The sequence below is a fragment of the Sander lucioperca genome, chromosome 3 (assembly GCF_008315115.2).
Source record: "Sander lucioperca isolate FBNREF2018 chromosome 3, SLUC_FBN_1.2, whole genome shotgun sequence".
In the NCBI taxonomy this organism is placed as follows: domain Eukaryota; kingdom Metazoa; phylum Chordata; class Actinopteri; order Perciformes; family Percidae; genus Sander; species Sander lucioperca.
This window is the reverse complement of record NC_050175.1, coordinates 37,201,450-37,214,045: the sequence shown is the minus strand read 5'-3', so window position 1 is coordinate 37,214,045 and position 12,596 is coordinate 37,201,450. Positions and strand designations below refer to the sequence as shown.

General features: G+C 43.6%; 1 protein-coding gene across 4 annotated transcripts; it reads right to left on the bottom strand.

The window, feature by feature from the left end:
• On the bottom strand, positions 1-12,566 carry kmt5b (lysine methyltransferase 5B). 4 transcript variants are annotated; one of them, XM_035999685.1, is made up of 10 exons: positions 12,317-12,566; positions 8,631-8,876; positions 8,396-8,543; positions 7,467-7,632; positions 7,254-7,363; positions 6,069-6,235; positions 5,895-5,914; positions 5,040-5,176; positions 3,735-3,934; positions 1-2,530 (listed from the first exon to the last, which is right to left on the bottom strand). In XM_035999685.1, the coding sequence occupies exons 2-10, from the start codon at positions 8,785-8,787 to the stop codon at positions 1,023-1,025; spliced, it is 2,613 nt and encodes an 870-aa protein (XP_035855578.1). In that variant the 5' UTR covers positions 8,788-8,876; positions 12,317-12,566; the 3' UTR covers positions 1-1,022. The 4 variants fall into 4 exon arrangements, with proteins under 4 accessions (XP_035855578.1, XP_035855577.1, XP_035855581.1 ...); XM_035999684.1 differs by lacking the exon at positions 12,317-12,566 and adding an exon at positions 11,623-11,804; XM_035999688.1 differs by lacking the exon at positions 12,317-12,566 and adding an exon at positions 11,623-11,804 and having other exon boundaries at positions 1-2,527.
• Positions 12,567-12,596: the final 30 nt, after the last annotated feature.

The window sequence follows — 12,596 nt, the reverse complement described above, 5'->3', positions numbered from 1 at the left end:
GTCCACAAGCCAAATGGCTAGTGAATGTTTAAATTCTACCAGCCACTCCATAGATTGCCACTGTGTTTTTTAGGCTGTTGAGTTAAGCAAATCTACCAGCCAATTGCATATTTCACCAGCATTTGACTGGTGGATGGTGCTAATTTTGAACCCTGCTCGGTACGCTTTCAACCTAACTCTGGAGCGGTTTGTTTGTGGGGAGAACGTGACCTGACCTCGAACCGCACCCCTAGCAACAAGTCTGAGGTACATGGCTACCGTAGTCAGGCGAGCTTTGCATTCTGCGACGCGGAAGGTGCGCTAGCAGCTTGTAATGTTCCTGTCACAGAAACTGACTGCGTTCAAGCTCGCCATCACTTGCATTTCCGTGGTCAAAACCAGCCGCCGCTGAAGTTGGAGACAGACGCCGGCACAGCAGAGCGAAGTCTCGGTGAACAGACGTAGCAACGTCCCTCGCAAAACAATGTCGGAAAAATATTTAAATGAAATGAGCTGGTTTGACCGTGGAAAGAAACATGCACTATGCCAGAACACAGGACCTTCTTCGTGTATTTACTTTCTTGCTCCCCCCCCAGACACATCTGACCAATAAGCGGAGTGAACGTTCCTGCGTGCTTTGTAATGATGCATTTGGGTTCGCTTTGATTGTTCTCAGTGTGAAACTGAACCAAGGGGGAAAACTGCTCCAAGTTTACAAGCTCATCATCTGATTCGGACCAGAGCAAACAAACTCCAGGTGTGAAAACGGCCTAAATGCCCAGGACTGGCTGAGCAAACTTTTGCGTAATTATGAACTCCAATTAAATTAGGAACTTAATGATGAACAAAAGTGAATAACGGAGATTTGTTTTAGGTCAACAGCACCTTTTTAAAAACATTCATTCAGATTCTTTCATTTTTCAGCAATTTTTTTTTTTTTGTTTGTTTTTAAATTACTGTACTTCTTTTACATCAACACAACAGTTGATTAGCGAGTCATCTTTATTTACAGAGGGAAAGTTGGGAGTGATGAGCTCCACAGCTTATGCATTGAGCCTCAGAGACTGATCCTCTCTCCTCCTGGAGGAGATATCGATGTCTATGGAGTCTTTACCCACGATGAGTCGGAGGCGCTTCGCTGGAGGAAGCGGAATGAAATCGTCTTCGAACTCATTGTCGAAGTAGTCATCGTCGTCGTCGTCATCGTCATCCTCCTCTTCCTCGTCGTCGCCGTCTTCGTCGTCCTCTTCAGACGACGGCTCCGCCAGGACCTTTTGGGTCCGATGTCCACCGTGCCGGGCCTCCAGACTCTGGCCCATGTCCCCGTTATAGGACATCTGGTCCGTCTTTGTCTGCGATATTCTCCGCGCGTCGTCCTCTCTCTTCAGCTGGATCTTCAGCTTGGTGGAGTTACTGTGGACCACGGGGGCGAAGCCGTTATTCAGTTTGGCGATGTATGAGCTGCCTTTGTCCTTGTCGTGGTCCTTGCTGAACTTGATGCTGATTTTGCTGGAAGAGGCCGAGTTGACCGTAGAGGCAGAAAGGTTGGAGGAGCCAACGGGGTCGTTGGCGTCATTGGTCTTGCTACTGCTGCTGTCCCTCCGCCGGCGGAGCGTCAGTTTGGGGATGCCCGTGCTGTTCTCCAGGATCAGCTGAGCATCGTATCGCGTGATCTGACGCTTCTTCTTACTTTTGTCCTGTGACCGGCAGCTACTCTTACCCTTGTCCCTGCGGAGGGACTTGCTGCCGTTGGAAACCCCGTTGTAGTCCCTGTGCCGGTCGGAGAAGCTCAGCAGCACGTTGCCACAGTCTGAGAAGTTAGCAGCGTGGCCAGCAGCCACCGGCATGAAGGGCTCGCCGTACGAGTCCTCGCATTTGATCGTCCGCTCGGTCCTGAGCCGTGCCAGCCGTTTTCGCCTGGTGCACGAGCCTCTTCTGGCATAGCCAGGGTCCAAAGCCGGCTGCTCCAGCCCTACTCCGTGGTGGAGGTACTCCTCCATGTCGGCTGGCTCTGTTTTAATGACCACTCCACCAGGGACTGGGCTCAAGCCGTCCATAGCACTGGGCTCCAGCTTAACGCCAGCTGCCGTGTCCTGGGCTTTTACAAGGGTCCTTGTGGACCTGCGAGTTCTGTACGTCGAACACTGGCTGCCCTCGCTGCCTTGCACGTGCGGTAGATTGCCATTTTCCTTGGCAGCGTGACGGGTGAGGCAGCCCCGCTGGCCTAATGTCTGCTGCGCCAGCTCCTGTCCATCCTTCTCCTTCTTCACGGTGACACCTTTACAAAGCGACACCTTAGAGTCCCTGAGACCCAGCTGGCAAGTCTCTCCTTTGGCCAACGCCTTGGGCTCTGCACCCCTCCTGCGACTCCGCAACTGGACTTTACTTAGTGAAGGCTTGGATTGGGATTTTAGTCTCTTTGGTACCCTGTTATTGTTTACACGACCTTGTTTTGAACATGAGGTAGTAAGGGCTCTTGACAAAGTCTGTCGGGATTGAGTCCTGTTTTTATACTTCAGGCCAGATGACGATGTTCTTTTTCTGGCAGCTGCAGGGAAAAGATCAAATGTTGCACATTACGTATTTATAACATTTTCAGAAACCCACCTACACTGTTGGCCGGGTGATATTTACCAAATCAAATAATATTTTTTGATTTAGTCCCTCAACATAAACAATATATCTACACTGAGAATGATAGAAAAGTTAAATACGATTGCAAGAATCCCTAAAATAAAGACATTGATTGTTCATTACTTCCAAGTATTGAACGATGATTCGTGAATCGGTTAAAATGGATATAAATGTGTAAAGATTACAACTGGTTGAGATAAAAAATTAATCTTGATGCAGTTTTTAACAGTCCGAGGGGCGTTATCTACTTTAGATTTCACTTGTTTGACTTCAGACGTCACTACGTCTTCTTAGTTTAATCATTTGAAGAGATTTCCATTTATTTAGTTATTTTGATGTGGGATTTCTTTCCAAAATTACCATTTTTCATATAATTTGTTATTTAAGATAAAATACAATTTCAGTTGCACTTTTGATAAGAGGACTCAGTTGTTTTTCAGTCATTTGTCTGCAGCTCATTCTGTTAAAACAAATGGTGAGTAAATCGTGTCGTGAACTTATAATCGTGAATCGTATTGTTACGGCCCTAACCAACAGTCTAAATAGTATTTATTTTGTGATTACATTTTCTCATTTGAGAAGCTGCGACTTAAATTTTTGGGCATTTTTGCTGATTAATCGAATCATTCCAGATCTACTTTGAAATGTGTTCTTCACAAATCCTGAGAAAATCATATTGTAAACTTAAAACTGCGTACGAATCATGAGTTGAGCGTATCGCTGCATCCCTACTAAATATATATATATAATCTAATATATAACTGTAGCCAGCCTACCTCAGCTATAATCCACTCTGTTTTATCGGGAAAATGCCGTTTAGAATTATAAGACCTCTGCATTTCAACGTAAATTCTTTATTTCAAGGTGCTGCTTGTTCTGTTGAAACAAAACTGAGAAAATCGTACCGTGAACTTAAAATCGTGAATCGTAACGTTACGTAACAGCCAAGCTCTGATAATCAGTTAATCAGTACATTTGTGTAACGCTACCTTTACCTGCACTGACAGGTTGGATTTCTTCTCCGTCCCAGTTTTTGAGTTTGGGATCTGAAACCACGTCGTAAATATACCAACAGTGTTGGAATATTTTTATATATACGCTAATATTTGGGGGACTCTTACATTGATGTGTTTTTGGCATTTCCTGAGAGTCAACGTCGGTGTGGGAGCCTACAGAGTGACTATCTGAGCTCCTGTTTCCTTCCCCCAGCTTCTTCAGCCTGTTGAGACGCTTGTCCGTCTCCCGCAACCCGTACTTGCTGTTGATCACCGGCACTTCCACTGGCAGGCCAGCTTTGGATTTGAAAGCACCAGTGCCGCGTCTGCACATCAACAAAATAAATCAATATATGATAAAACATCACTGAAAAGTTGAGTGGAAGGAATTGCACTAATTTAGCTTTACTTGAATAACACTGTATTAAGTTCATATTTTCATGTATTGGCTCAACCAGGGCTTGTGGGACAGTCATTTTTGCACATTTGGTGACATCTACCTCTAGATTTTTGGGAAATTTTCTTTGCCACAAGTTCTACTCTCCCTCTCCTCATCCTCCTCACTGTGCCCACCACCACCATCTTTATCAGGCTTGGGTGCTGGAGAAGGTCCTGCAGCAAACATATCAGGAAGTTTTGCATATTTGGCAGCATCTACTTGAAGGGCCTCAGGTCTTTTCTTGGTCTGCAATTTCTCCACGCTTCCCTTGCATTTTGTCAACATTTTTAGCACTTGTTGCAGATGCGCTGTTAAGGCACTGATCGCAAAAGCGGAGATGTTAAAAGCAGGGGCCGAGCGAGGAGGCGGCTTCTGGGGCTCCAGCCCCGAATGTTTTTTTTATTTTTTATTTTTTTTTTAAAAAGCCCCAAATCTTTTAGGGTTTTAAAATAACTTTGTTACCTTTCCACTCAGTCTCTCTGACTGGACCAGACCGTTTGAGAACAATTACATATAAAACAGGATGTCGGCTCTACAGGATGTTTTTTTTTTTTTTACAAACGATGAACAGATTTCTATTATCAAATATGTTAAAAAATAGCGCAAATAGCCTCCGTAAATGGAGCACGCCCCCGGACCCCCCCGAGGTTTGGGCAGAGCCCAGAATGTTTACAACATCTGGCTCCGCCCCTGGTTAAAAGACGTGATTGGGCCAGCCCAGCGTCATTTAATAAAAAAAAAAAAAACATTGGGCGGATCTACCTTTTTTATGGGACGGTCAAGACAAAAAATAAACCAGAAAAGTGCCGGTCTGCCTGATGGCCAACCCAGCCCGGGGCTCAACGCAACTCACTGATCACTTTTTGACGAAGTTCTTACTAATTAACCAAACTTTGACCCTGTAGTCTAAATTAATTGCACATATATACACTTATACTGCACACACAACACCTTCAAGACATTCTGTAAAGTGCATTTGTTGTCACACCCACCGTTCACATGTATAGCATTCACAAAATTCATTGTTTTCCCCAAAAAACCCGTCTCCGTAGTAACACGAGATTTCCTCTCCTGGTTCAGTGTCCCTCAAAACCTTCACACAGGCGGTGTCCCGTCCTGTCGATACAAACTAAACAAAAAAATACAAAACAAAAACGTGTTTATTCACAGGAGGTTTCACATTTCACAGCAACTGATCAAAGGATTTTTGTTTTTTTGGTTCTTAAAGTGCTCATATTATGCTCATTTTCAGGTTCATAATAGTATTTAGAGGTTACATCAGAATAGGTTTACATGGTTTAATTTCTATAAACACCATATTTTTGTTGTACTGCACATTGCTGCAGCTCCTCTTTTCACCCTGTGTGTTGAGCTCTCTGTTTTAGCTACAGAGTGAGACATCACACTTCTGTTCTATCTTTGTTGGGAGTCGCACATGCTCAGTAGCTAGATAAGGACTACTAGCCAGTCAGAAGCAGAGTATGAGGGCGTGCCCTGACAGTAACTAGGTAAGGACTACTAGCCAGTCAGAAGCAGAGTATGAGGGCGTACCATGCTAGCAGCTAGGTGAGCATTATAACGTGTGTTCCAAAGTGACCACGTTTGTCTCTGAAGTAAAGGCTGGACTACAATAGAGCTGTTTGGAGCAGTTTGTGAACAGTGTTTTCTGTTGGAGATGGTAAGTCCCTTTGGGGTGGACTTTGGGCTTTTTTTTTTTTTCACTTTGTAAACATATAACGTGCACAAAAAAGATGTATAACACAATAAAAGGAAAGGGAAAAAGCCAAAACGCATAAAATGAGCACTTTGGGGGACCTTAAAAAAAAAAGAAAAAAAAAGGAGCCTACCTTGCAGTTTGGTCGACAATCTGAAAAAAGAATCAAGACAATTAAATTAGTACTTTTATATAGAATATTGGACTAGCAGAGATAAGACATGTTTTAATTTTCCCCCGATTCATTCATTCCATGTTGTTACAGTACTAATGGCCCCCGAGCACTAGAGACTGTGACGACTAATACCGTGATTGATGAACGCAGCTGGTCCCAGCCAGAGCTGCGCACAGTTCTTGCGCGTTGAATACATGACGCTGAAGTCATTCTCCCCGTGCCGGAGCAGCATGTTTTCCTCACTCTCTGAAAGCTCAGCAATGCATCCCACCAGGTGTTCGATCTTGTCGTTTCTTTTCCTGCAAAACAAGGGCGAGACAACAGTTTGTTGAACACCGCAAAGTAGGCTGCATTACCTTGGTTCAAAGTGAATTTTACGCGTGGTCATACAGCTGCCGTGCATCCAGAACGGCCCGGGGTGTTGAAATTAATCACTGCATCGATGCATCGCGACGCGGACCTGGACATGACAGACCATAATTGGATTATTGCCTAATGATGTTACTTGTTGATTTTGCCTTTTGTCTGTTGTGTTCAGACTCCGCTACATTCAGGAACTGTCTTTAAGAGCAGATCCAATAAAAAGAGGGGTTCATATATATCTGCCTGCTTGAATTTGTTGATGAAAACCACGTGTAACAATATATAATAATATTGATAGGTGACGCATCGGGATATCGAATCGTGACACCAGTAAAGATTCACACCCCTACTATATACGTGCAGGCTAGGGCTGACAGTTAGCTAACAGTTTGTGTATTGTGGGTCACGGCCCGGTGTGCGCAGAATACACGGCACTGGTGCACGTTATGCTGAACCAAATTTCACAAACGCGAGTTCTGACTGGAAACTTTTAGTCGTACGCCGTTAGCAACATGTATCGAGGATAGCACAACAAGCAGATTGACGCGAGTGCGAGTCGGCCACACTATGGCAACCGCAAATGAAAACGCTGGAGCAGGAAGACCCGCCTTCGAGTTCCCCGTCAGCTACAACAGCAACGGAGAGAGTCGTGTACGAGACGGGGGCGGTGCGTCGGCTTTGCTCCACCGTTGTAAAGGACGCAAAAGGATCGCATCCAGCATGCTGACGCACGTTCAACAGCATCACCCAGATGTGTCAAACACCGGGACGAGGAAAAAGCAACCTGCGTTTTCAGTTTGATAGCATAAGAGATGCTTTTCAGTGTTACGGCCCGTTGGGACCTGCCAAAGATAAAGTTAGAACAGTTAAATGCATTTAGTGGGTGGGGGCTAATAGCGTGTTGACTTGTGGTGCTGTTTTAATCAGAAATAACAGATGGCAGCATGTCCTCACCATTCCTTTGTTGCCACAATTTTAGCTCCATTTTGCTCTGATGAATAGCGATTACATGGGAGAATCTCAAACCCGCTGTCTGTGGCAAACATCCGCAGATACACAAATACCTGTGCAAGACATAAAGTTAGTCATCTGATTGTTTGTGATGCTGGAATAATAAAAAAAACAAAAAAAAAAAAAACAGGGGCGATCTTTCAGAATATTTTTTACATGTTGCTTGAAGAGCTTTTCTTGAGCTTTCGTCTTGTGGAGAAAAAGATTTCGGGCCCAGTCTCCGGTCGTCAAAGCTCTGAAAGCTTTCTCCAAGTTGTCGTGTTTCTTGAAGCGCTCGATGATCTCCTTCAGCTCCTCTTGTCTTCCCTTGATTGGTCGAAATCTGCAGGGACACATTAAAAAAGGCACAAAACAAAAGGGGATACAAAAGTAAAAATCTGAAATAAAATACACCTTAATGCAGAGCTGTGCAATTAATCGAATATTGATCGCAAATTCGATTTAGGCTCCTAACGATGTAGTCGAGAAAAACTATTATTTTCCACATTACATTTAGCAAGTACACTCTTTATTTTCTTGTTTTCCGAAAGGGGAATTCAAAAAGTTCAACGGGAAAAAATATTAAAGGAAATTTCACAGTTCAAGGTGTTTTATTTGTTTTACTGTTTTTTTTTTTTTAAAGATTATTTTTTGGGCAGTTTTAGGCCTTTATTGACAGGACAGCTGAAGAAATGAAAGGGGAGAGAGAGGGGGAATGACATGCAGCAAAGGGCCGCAGGTCGGAGTCGAACCCGGGCCTGCTGCGTCGAGGAGTAACCCTCTATATATGGGAGCCAGCTCTACCAACTGAGCTATCCGGGCGCCTTGGTGTGGTATTGCTACTTCTTCCACACAGGAAAGCAGTCAAGGAAACCTAAAACTAACCCTTGTTTTACTGTTTTTTAAGTTCAATAAATGCAACATCTTTCCAAAAGTCGATGCGTAATCGTGTTAAATAATCGTGATTTCAATATTGACCAAAATAATTGTGATTATTCCCCGTAATCAAGTAGCCCTAACTTAATCTAAGAAGAAGATAAGAATGCTTTTCTATGACAGCGATGAGGCTGCACGACCACCGACTCCACTGAGATAAATCCGCTGACCTAGTGTTCATTTTGTGAGTTTGAAAGCCCAGGTATGGATCCAGGATGAGGCTCGTGGTCAGGTCGTCATTCTCACACAACTCCTTGGCAGTCATTCCTGAGGAGGGCACATAGCGCCTCTCTGCCTCCAGACTGGCTGCACTAAACCCTGTAAACACCAAACACAGACCGGTGTTAGTGGACGGGACTGGTGTAGAATCGGTTACATTTGTTAACGTAAACGTGTTAAACTCACTGCGGCTACATCGTCGGCTCCTGTTCTTGCTGTGGCGCAGGGAAGCCCGCTGCGAGTGCTGAGAGCGAGTCTGGCTCACATGTTGCTCGCTGGTCAACTTGTTTCCGTGTCGTCTGCCATTTAATACCATGTTCTTGGATTCGCCCAGCCACTTCATGCCCACAAGCCCCCTGGTCCAGTTGCATTTAGTCTCCGAGATGAAGAAACACTCTTGAGTGGGGAAGACTGGGGTCTAGAGTTTGAAACCTGGAGGCAGAGCAGAAACAACAAACATTACTAGATGCCAAAACCTCCAATTGTTTACACAGACTGAAGAAATACAAAACCAAATGGAAAGGAAATGGGCAGCTGGATGTGTTGCCAGCTTTACTTAATTTATAATTTCTATTTTTATTAATCCCGCAAGGGGAAATTACAATGTTTTCACTCTGTTATTACACACAGGCCTGAATGGAGAGATGTCATAGTGAGGGGGCTGCCCATGGAAAGGCGCCCCGAGCAATTGGGTTCGGCCTTGCTCAAGAGCACCTTAGCAGTGCCCAGGAGGTGAACTGGCACCTCTCCAGCTACCAGTCCACCACCATACTTTGGTATGACCAACCAAAGTATGCCAAAGTAACAAAGTACCCTCCGGTTCCCAACCCAACTCCCTACTGACTGAGCTACTGCCATAATATAATATAATATAATATAATATAATATAATATATATATATATATATATATATATATATATATATATATATATATATATATATATGAGACTCTGAAATGGGCCATTCTGCATAATGACTACTTTAACTTTTGGTACATTGAGAGTAAAAATACTCGGTTACAAGTAAAAGTCCTTAAGTCGAAAACTTACTTAACCTTTGTGTTGTCCTGGGGTCAAATTTGACCCGTTTACAAAGTTTTCTATTTTAGAAATATGGGTTTCTTTCAACCAAAGTGCCCCAAAATAACTTGGATGCGTGCATGTACGTTGTAGGAACCCATACAACATTCTTGGCAGGTAAAATTAATGATTACTTTCATTGAATTTGGGGTGTTTTTATTCAATTTTATAGCAAAAAAAAAAAAAAGTTTTAAAACAGCATCCTGACAAAACTGACATAAACCAGTCTGTGATTCACTCATCGTCTGATCTTAACTATCAGTCAAATAGTTCATAATTTCTGCTTTTTTTTTAACTCAAAAATTAGGTATAATGTCATTTAAATTAGGTGTATTGACCATGAATAAAAATGCGTCGGAAAAAGCGAATGAAACGTCAGAAAAAGTTAAATTTCCAATTTTGACCCCGAAGGACAACAAGTTCATGGTGGACGGGAAGACAACACAAGGGTTAAGTAAAAGTACACATATACAAAATATTAGCATCAAAATATAGTGTGGTATTGCTATTTCTTCCACACAGGAAAGCAGTCAAGGAAACAAGTTTAAAATTAGCCTGCAGTGCCGCTCAGTGTTAACCCCAAGTAATGCACCGGCTTACTGTCAGGTGCCACAGTAACGTCTCAGCTGCCATCACAGAGACACAAAGTATCGCTTTGTTAATGTATGGATCAGATAAAAATCACATAAACACGATCACGTTTAGAATCACGTAAACGCATCATACAATATGTATACTTATGTCAGAAGGGTAATGCGGTTTCCTAATGCGCAGCTGCGTCGCGAGGAGCGTCATCTCATTAGTAATCGATGCATAAAAAGCTTCGCATTTTAGCTCGGAAGCTAACGTTAGCCACAATAAAACCACAACACGCCACGGGGATCAGGAGAGGCAGTGGAAACCCGGAAGCTGAGGCCGAGATTGTATCAGAGTTATCAATATATAGCTTGCATTGTTTGCCAACTGTCGTCTCTCCAACGACGCTGAAGTTAACTTAAAGGAGATATAACTAACATAGCTGAGCGACTGAGCCTCCGTTTTTTGCACCGATTACTGTTGTGAAAGAGTGTTAGACATTTAGCTTAAGCAATAAAGCTATCTTTTTTTCCACATCAAGACCACATTGTACCAGGTCTAGCTAGATCAAAAACCACTCTACCTGGCTACGAGCTAGTAGCTAGGTAGAGCTAGCCTTGTCTCCACCCACCCACAGACACTCAGTTAGCATGGAGCTACAGACCCTCCGTTAGCATGGAGCTAGCCACCAAAAGGCGACGCCGGGGAGATAGATGCTCGGCCGCGGTGGTGGTGGTGGTGGTTAGCTTGCAGTAATTGCCGGTTTTAAGCACCTTAAAACATCAGCAGTTGACCCATACTACAACACAAGTAACGTTACACGGGTGGTGATAGTTAAAGTTAACGATATAACACCACAATACATTCACTCCACATCTCAATCGGCTTAGAAACGTCCCATTAAGCATGCTAACATCCAACTAACGTTAATACAACCCAAAAGACCAACGTTAACCAAACGCCTGGTTTAAAGAATACACGTTAAATAATCCAACATCAACGTTACTTCTTAGTTTGCGTTAGCTAGCATCAAACTTAACTTCAGTAACGTAGGGGCTAACTTAGCTTCCCTCAGCTAGCAGTCAACAACACAGTCGATAATAACACAACACAGTTACATTTTATCCCACTAACGATGTAATGTGCTTCAGATATTCGACGATAATAGCCGGTAGTTTGATGCCCAGTAACGTTACGGTACCTGCAACCCACTGGACCACAGCAGGCAGCTGGCTAACACACACACACTGCCTTAGCTTGGCTTGTTTGATGTGGAAGCCATTAGCTAGTTAGCTTAACAGGCTAAATCTACCATTTGTAAGCGAATTAAAAGTTAGTTTGTGTGCCGATACCCTTGTAGACACGATCAACGGTGGTCATCAGAGGAAGCAGAATCACCAGAGGCTCGGTGCGGGCATTATTTATCATGATAGAGAGCAGTTAAAGAGCTGAAAGCATTTTTCACGCGTTGGTTAAATGTCTCGAGTCGACAGCGGAAGCAGAACAAACACAGCATACTCACAAAGGTGATTTTGTAAAAACAATCACGAAATAAAACTCCTTCAAACTAATCCAAAATTGGCACACGGCACCCTAAACGAAAATATCACAGGAAACACATTTTTTTTTTTTTTTTTTTTTTTAAGAAATTAACATTAAAATTCAAGATGGCGGAGAGAGGGAGAGAAAGGGTAGATGCTAGATCGCACCCGATACACGTGTCGACGTCAACGCGAGCATACTGCGCAGGCGTCCGTGAACAATCCCAATAAAGCTTCTAAACCAAATGCTACACAATCGAACATGTTACAACAGTAATGTGATCCGAAATTTGGGGGGGATTATTAACAACACCGGAAACCAAGAATGTATGTAACATATAAACACTGCAGGAACGTCAGTTGAATGGTGTTGACGCCTGCGCAGTATGCCCGGGTTGACGTCCACACGTGCATCGGGTGCAATCTAGCATCTACCGAGAGAAAGGCGCAGCACAGCCATCGCAGATGAAAATAGGTCCAACAAATACGCAACCGTTGTCGTCCGTCGGGACCAAAATGAGAAACAGCACTTGATGATACAGTCTGAAACTTTAAGAGTGAACGTTGTTGTCGAGTTTTCACGGCTTTCTATAAATAAAAGATGTCGAAAATCGTTATCTTAGTCTGTGCCAATAGTTGTCGGATGTACACAAAAGTAGTGCTGCATAAACAAACCTCTTTGCGCTTCTTAAAGAATCCAACGGTTGTGGGCAAACAACAGTGAGGTTCTGCCTGCCCCGCTCCATGCAGAACCCGGCAGAACCTCAACAGAACAAGCTAGAACAAGTGAACTTCGAACCACATCACCTTAAGACTTCTTCCCTTCACTGCACTAGGCCTTATTATTTAGATGTCCCTCCTCTTCACTCATCTCTTGGTGTATGGTGTAAATAGGCTGTTCCTCCGTTCTTCCTCTACAGGCTACAGAACCAGACGATCTTCCAGCCGGATGGAC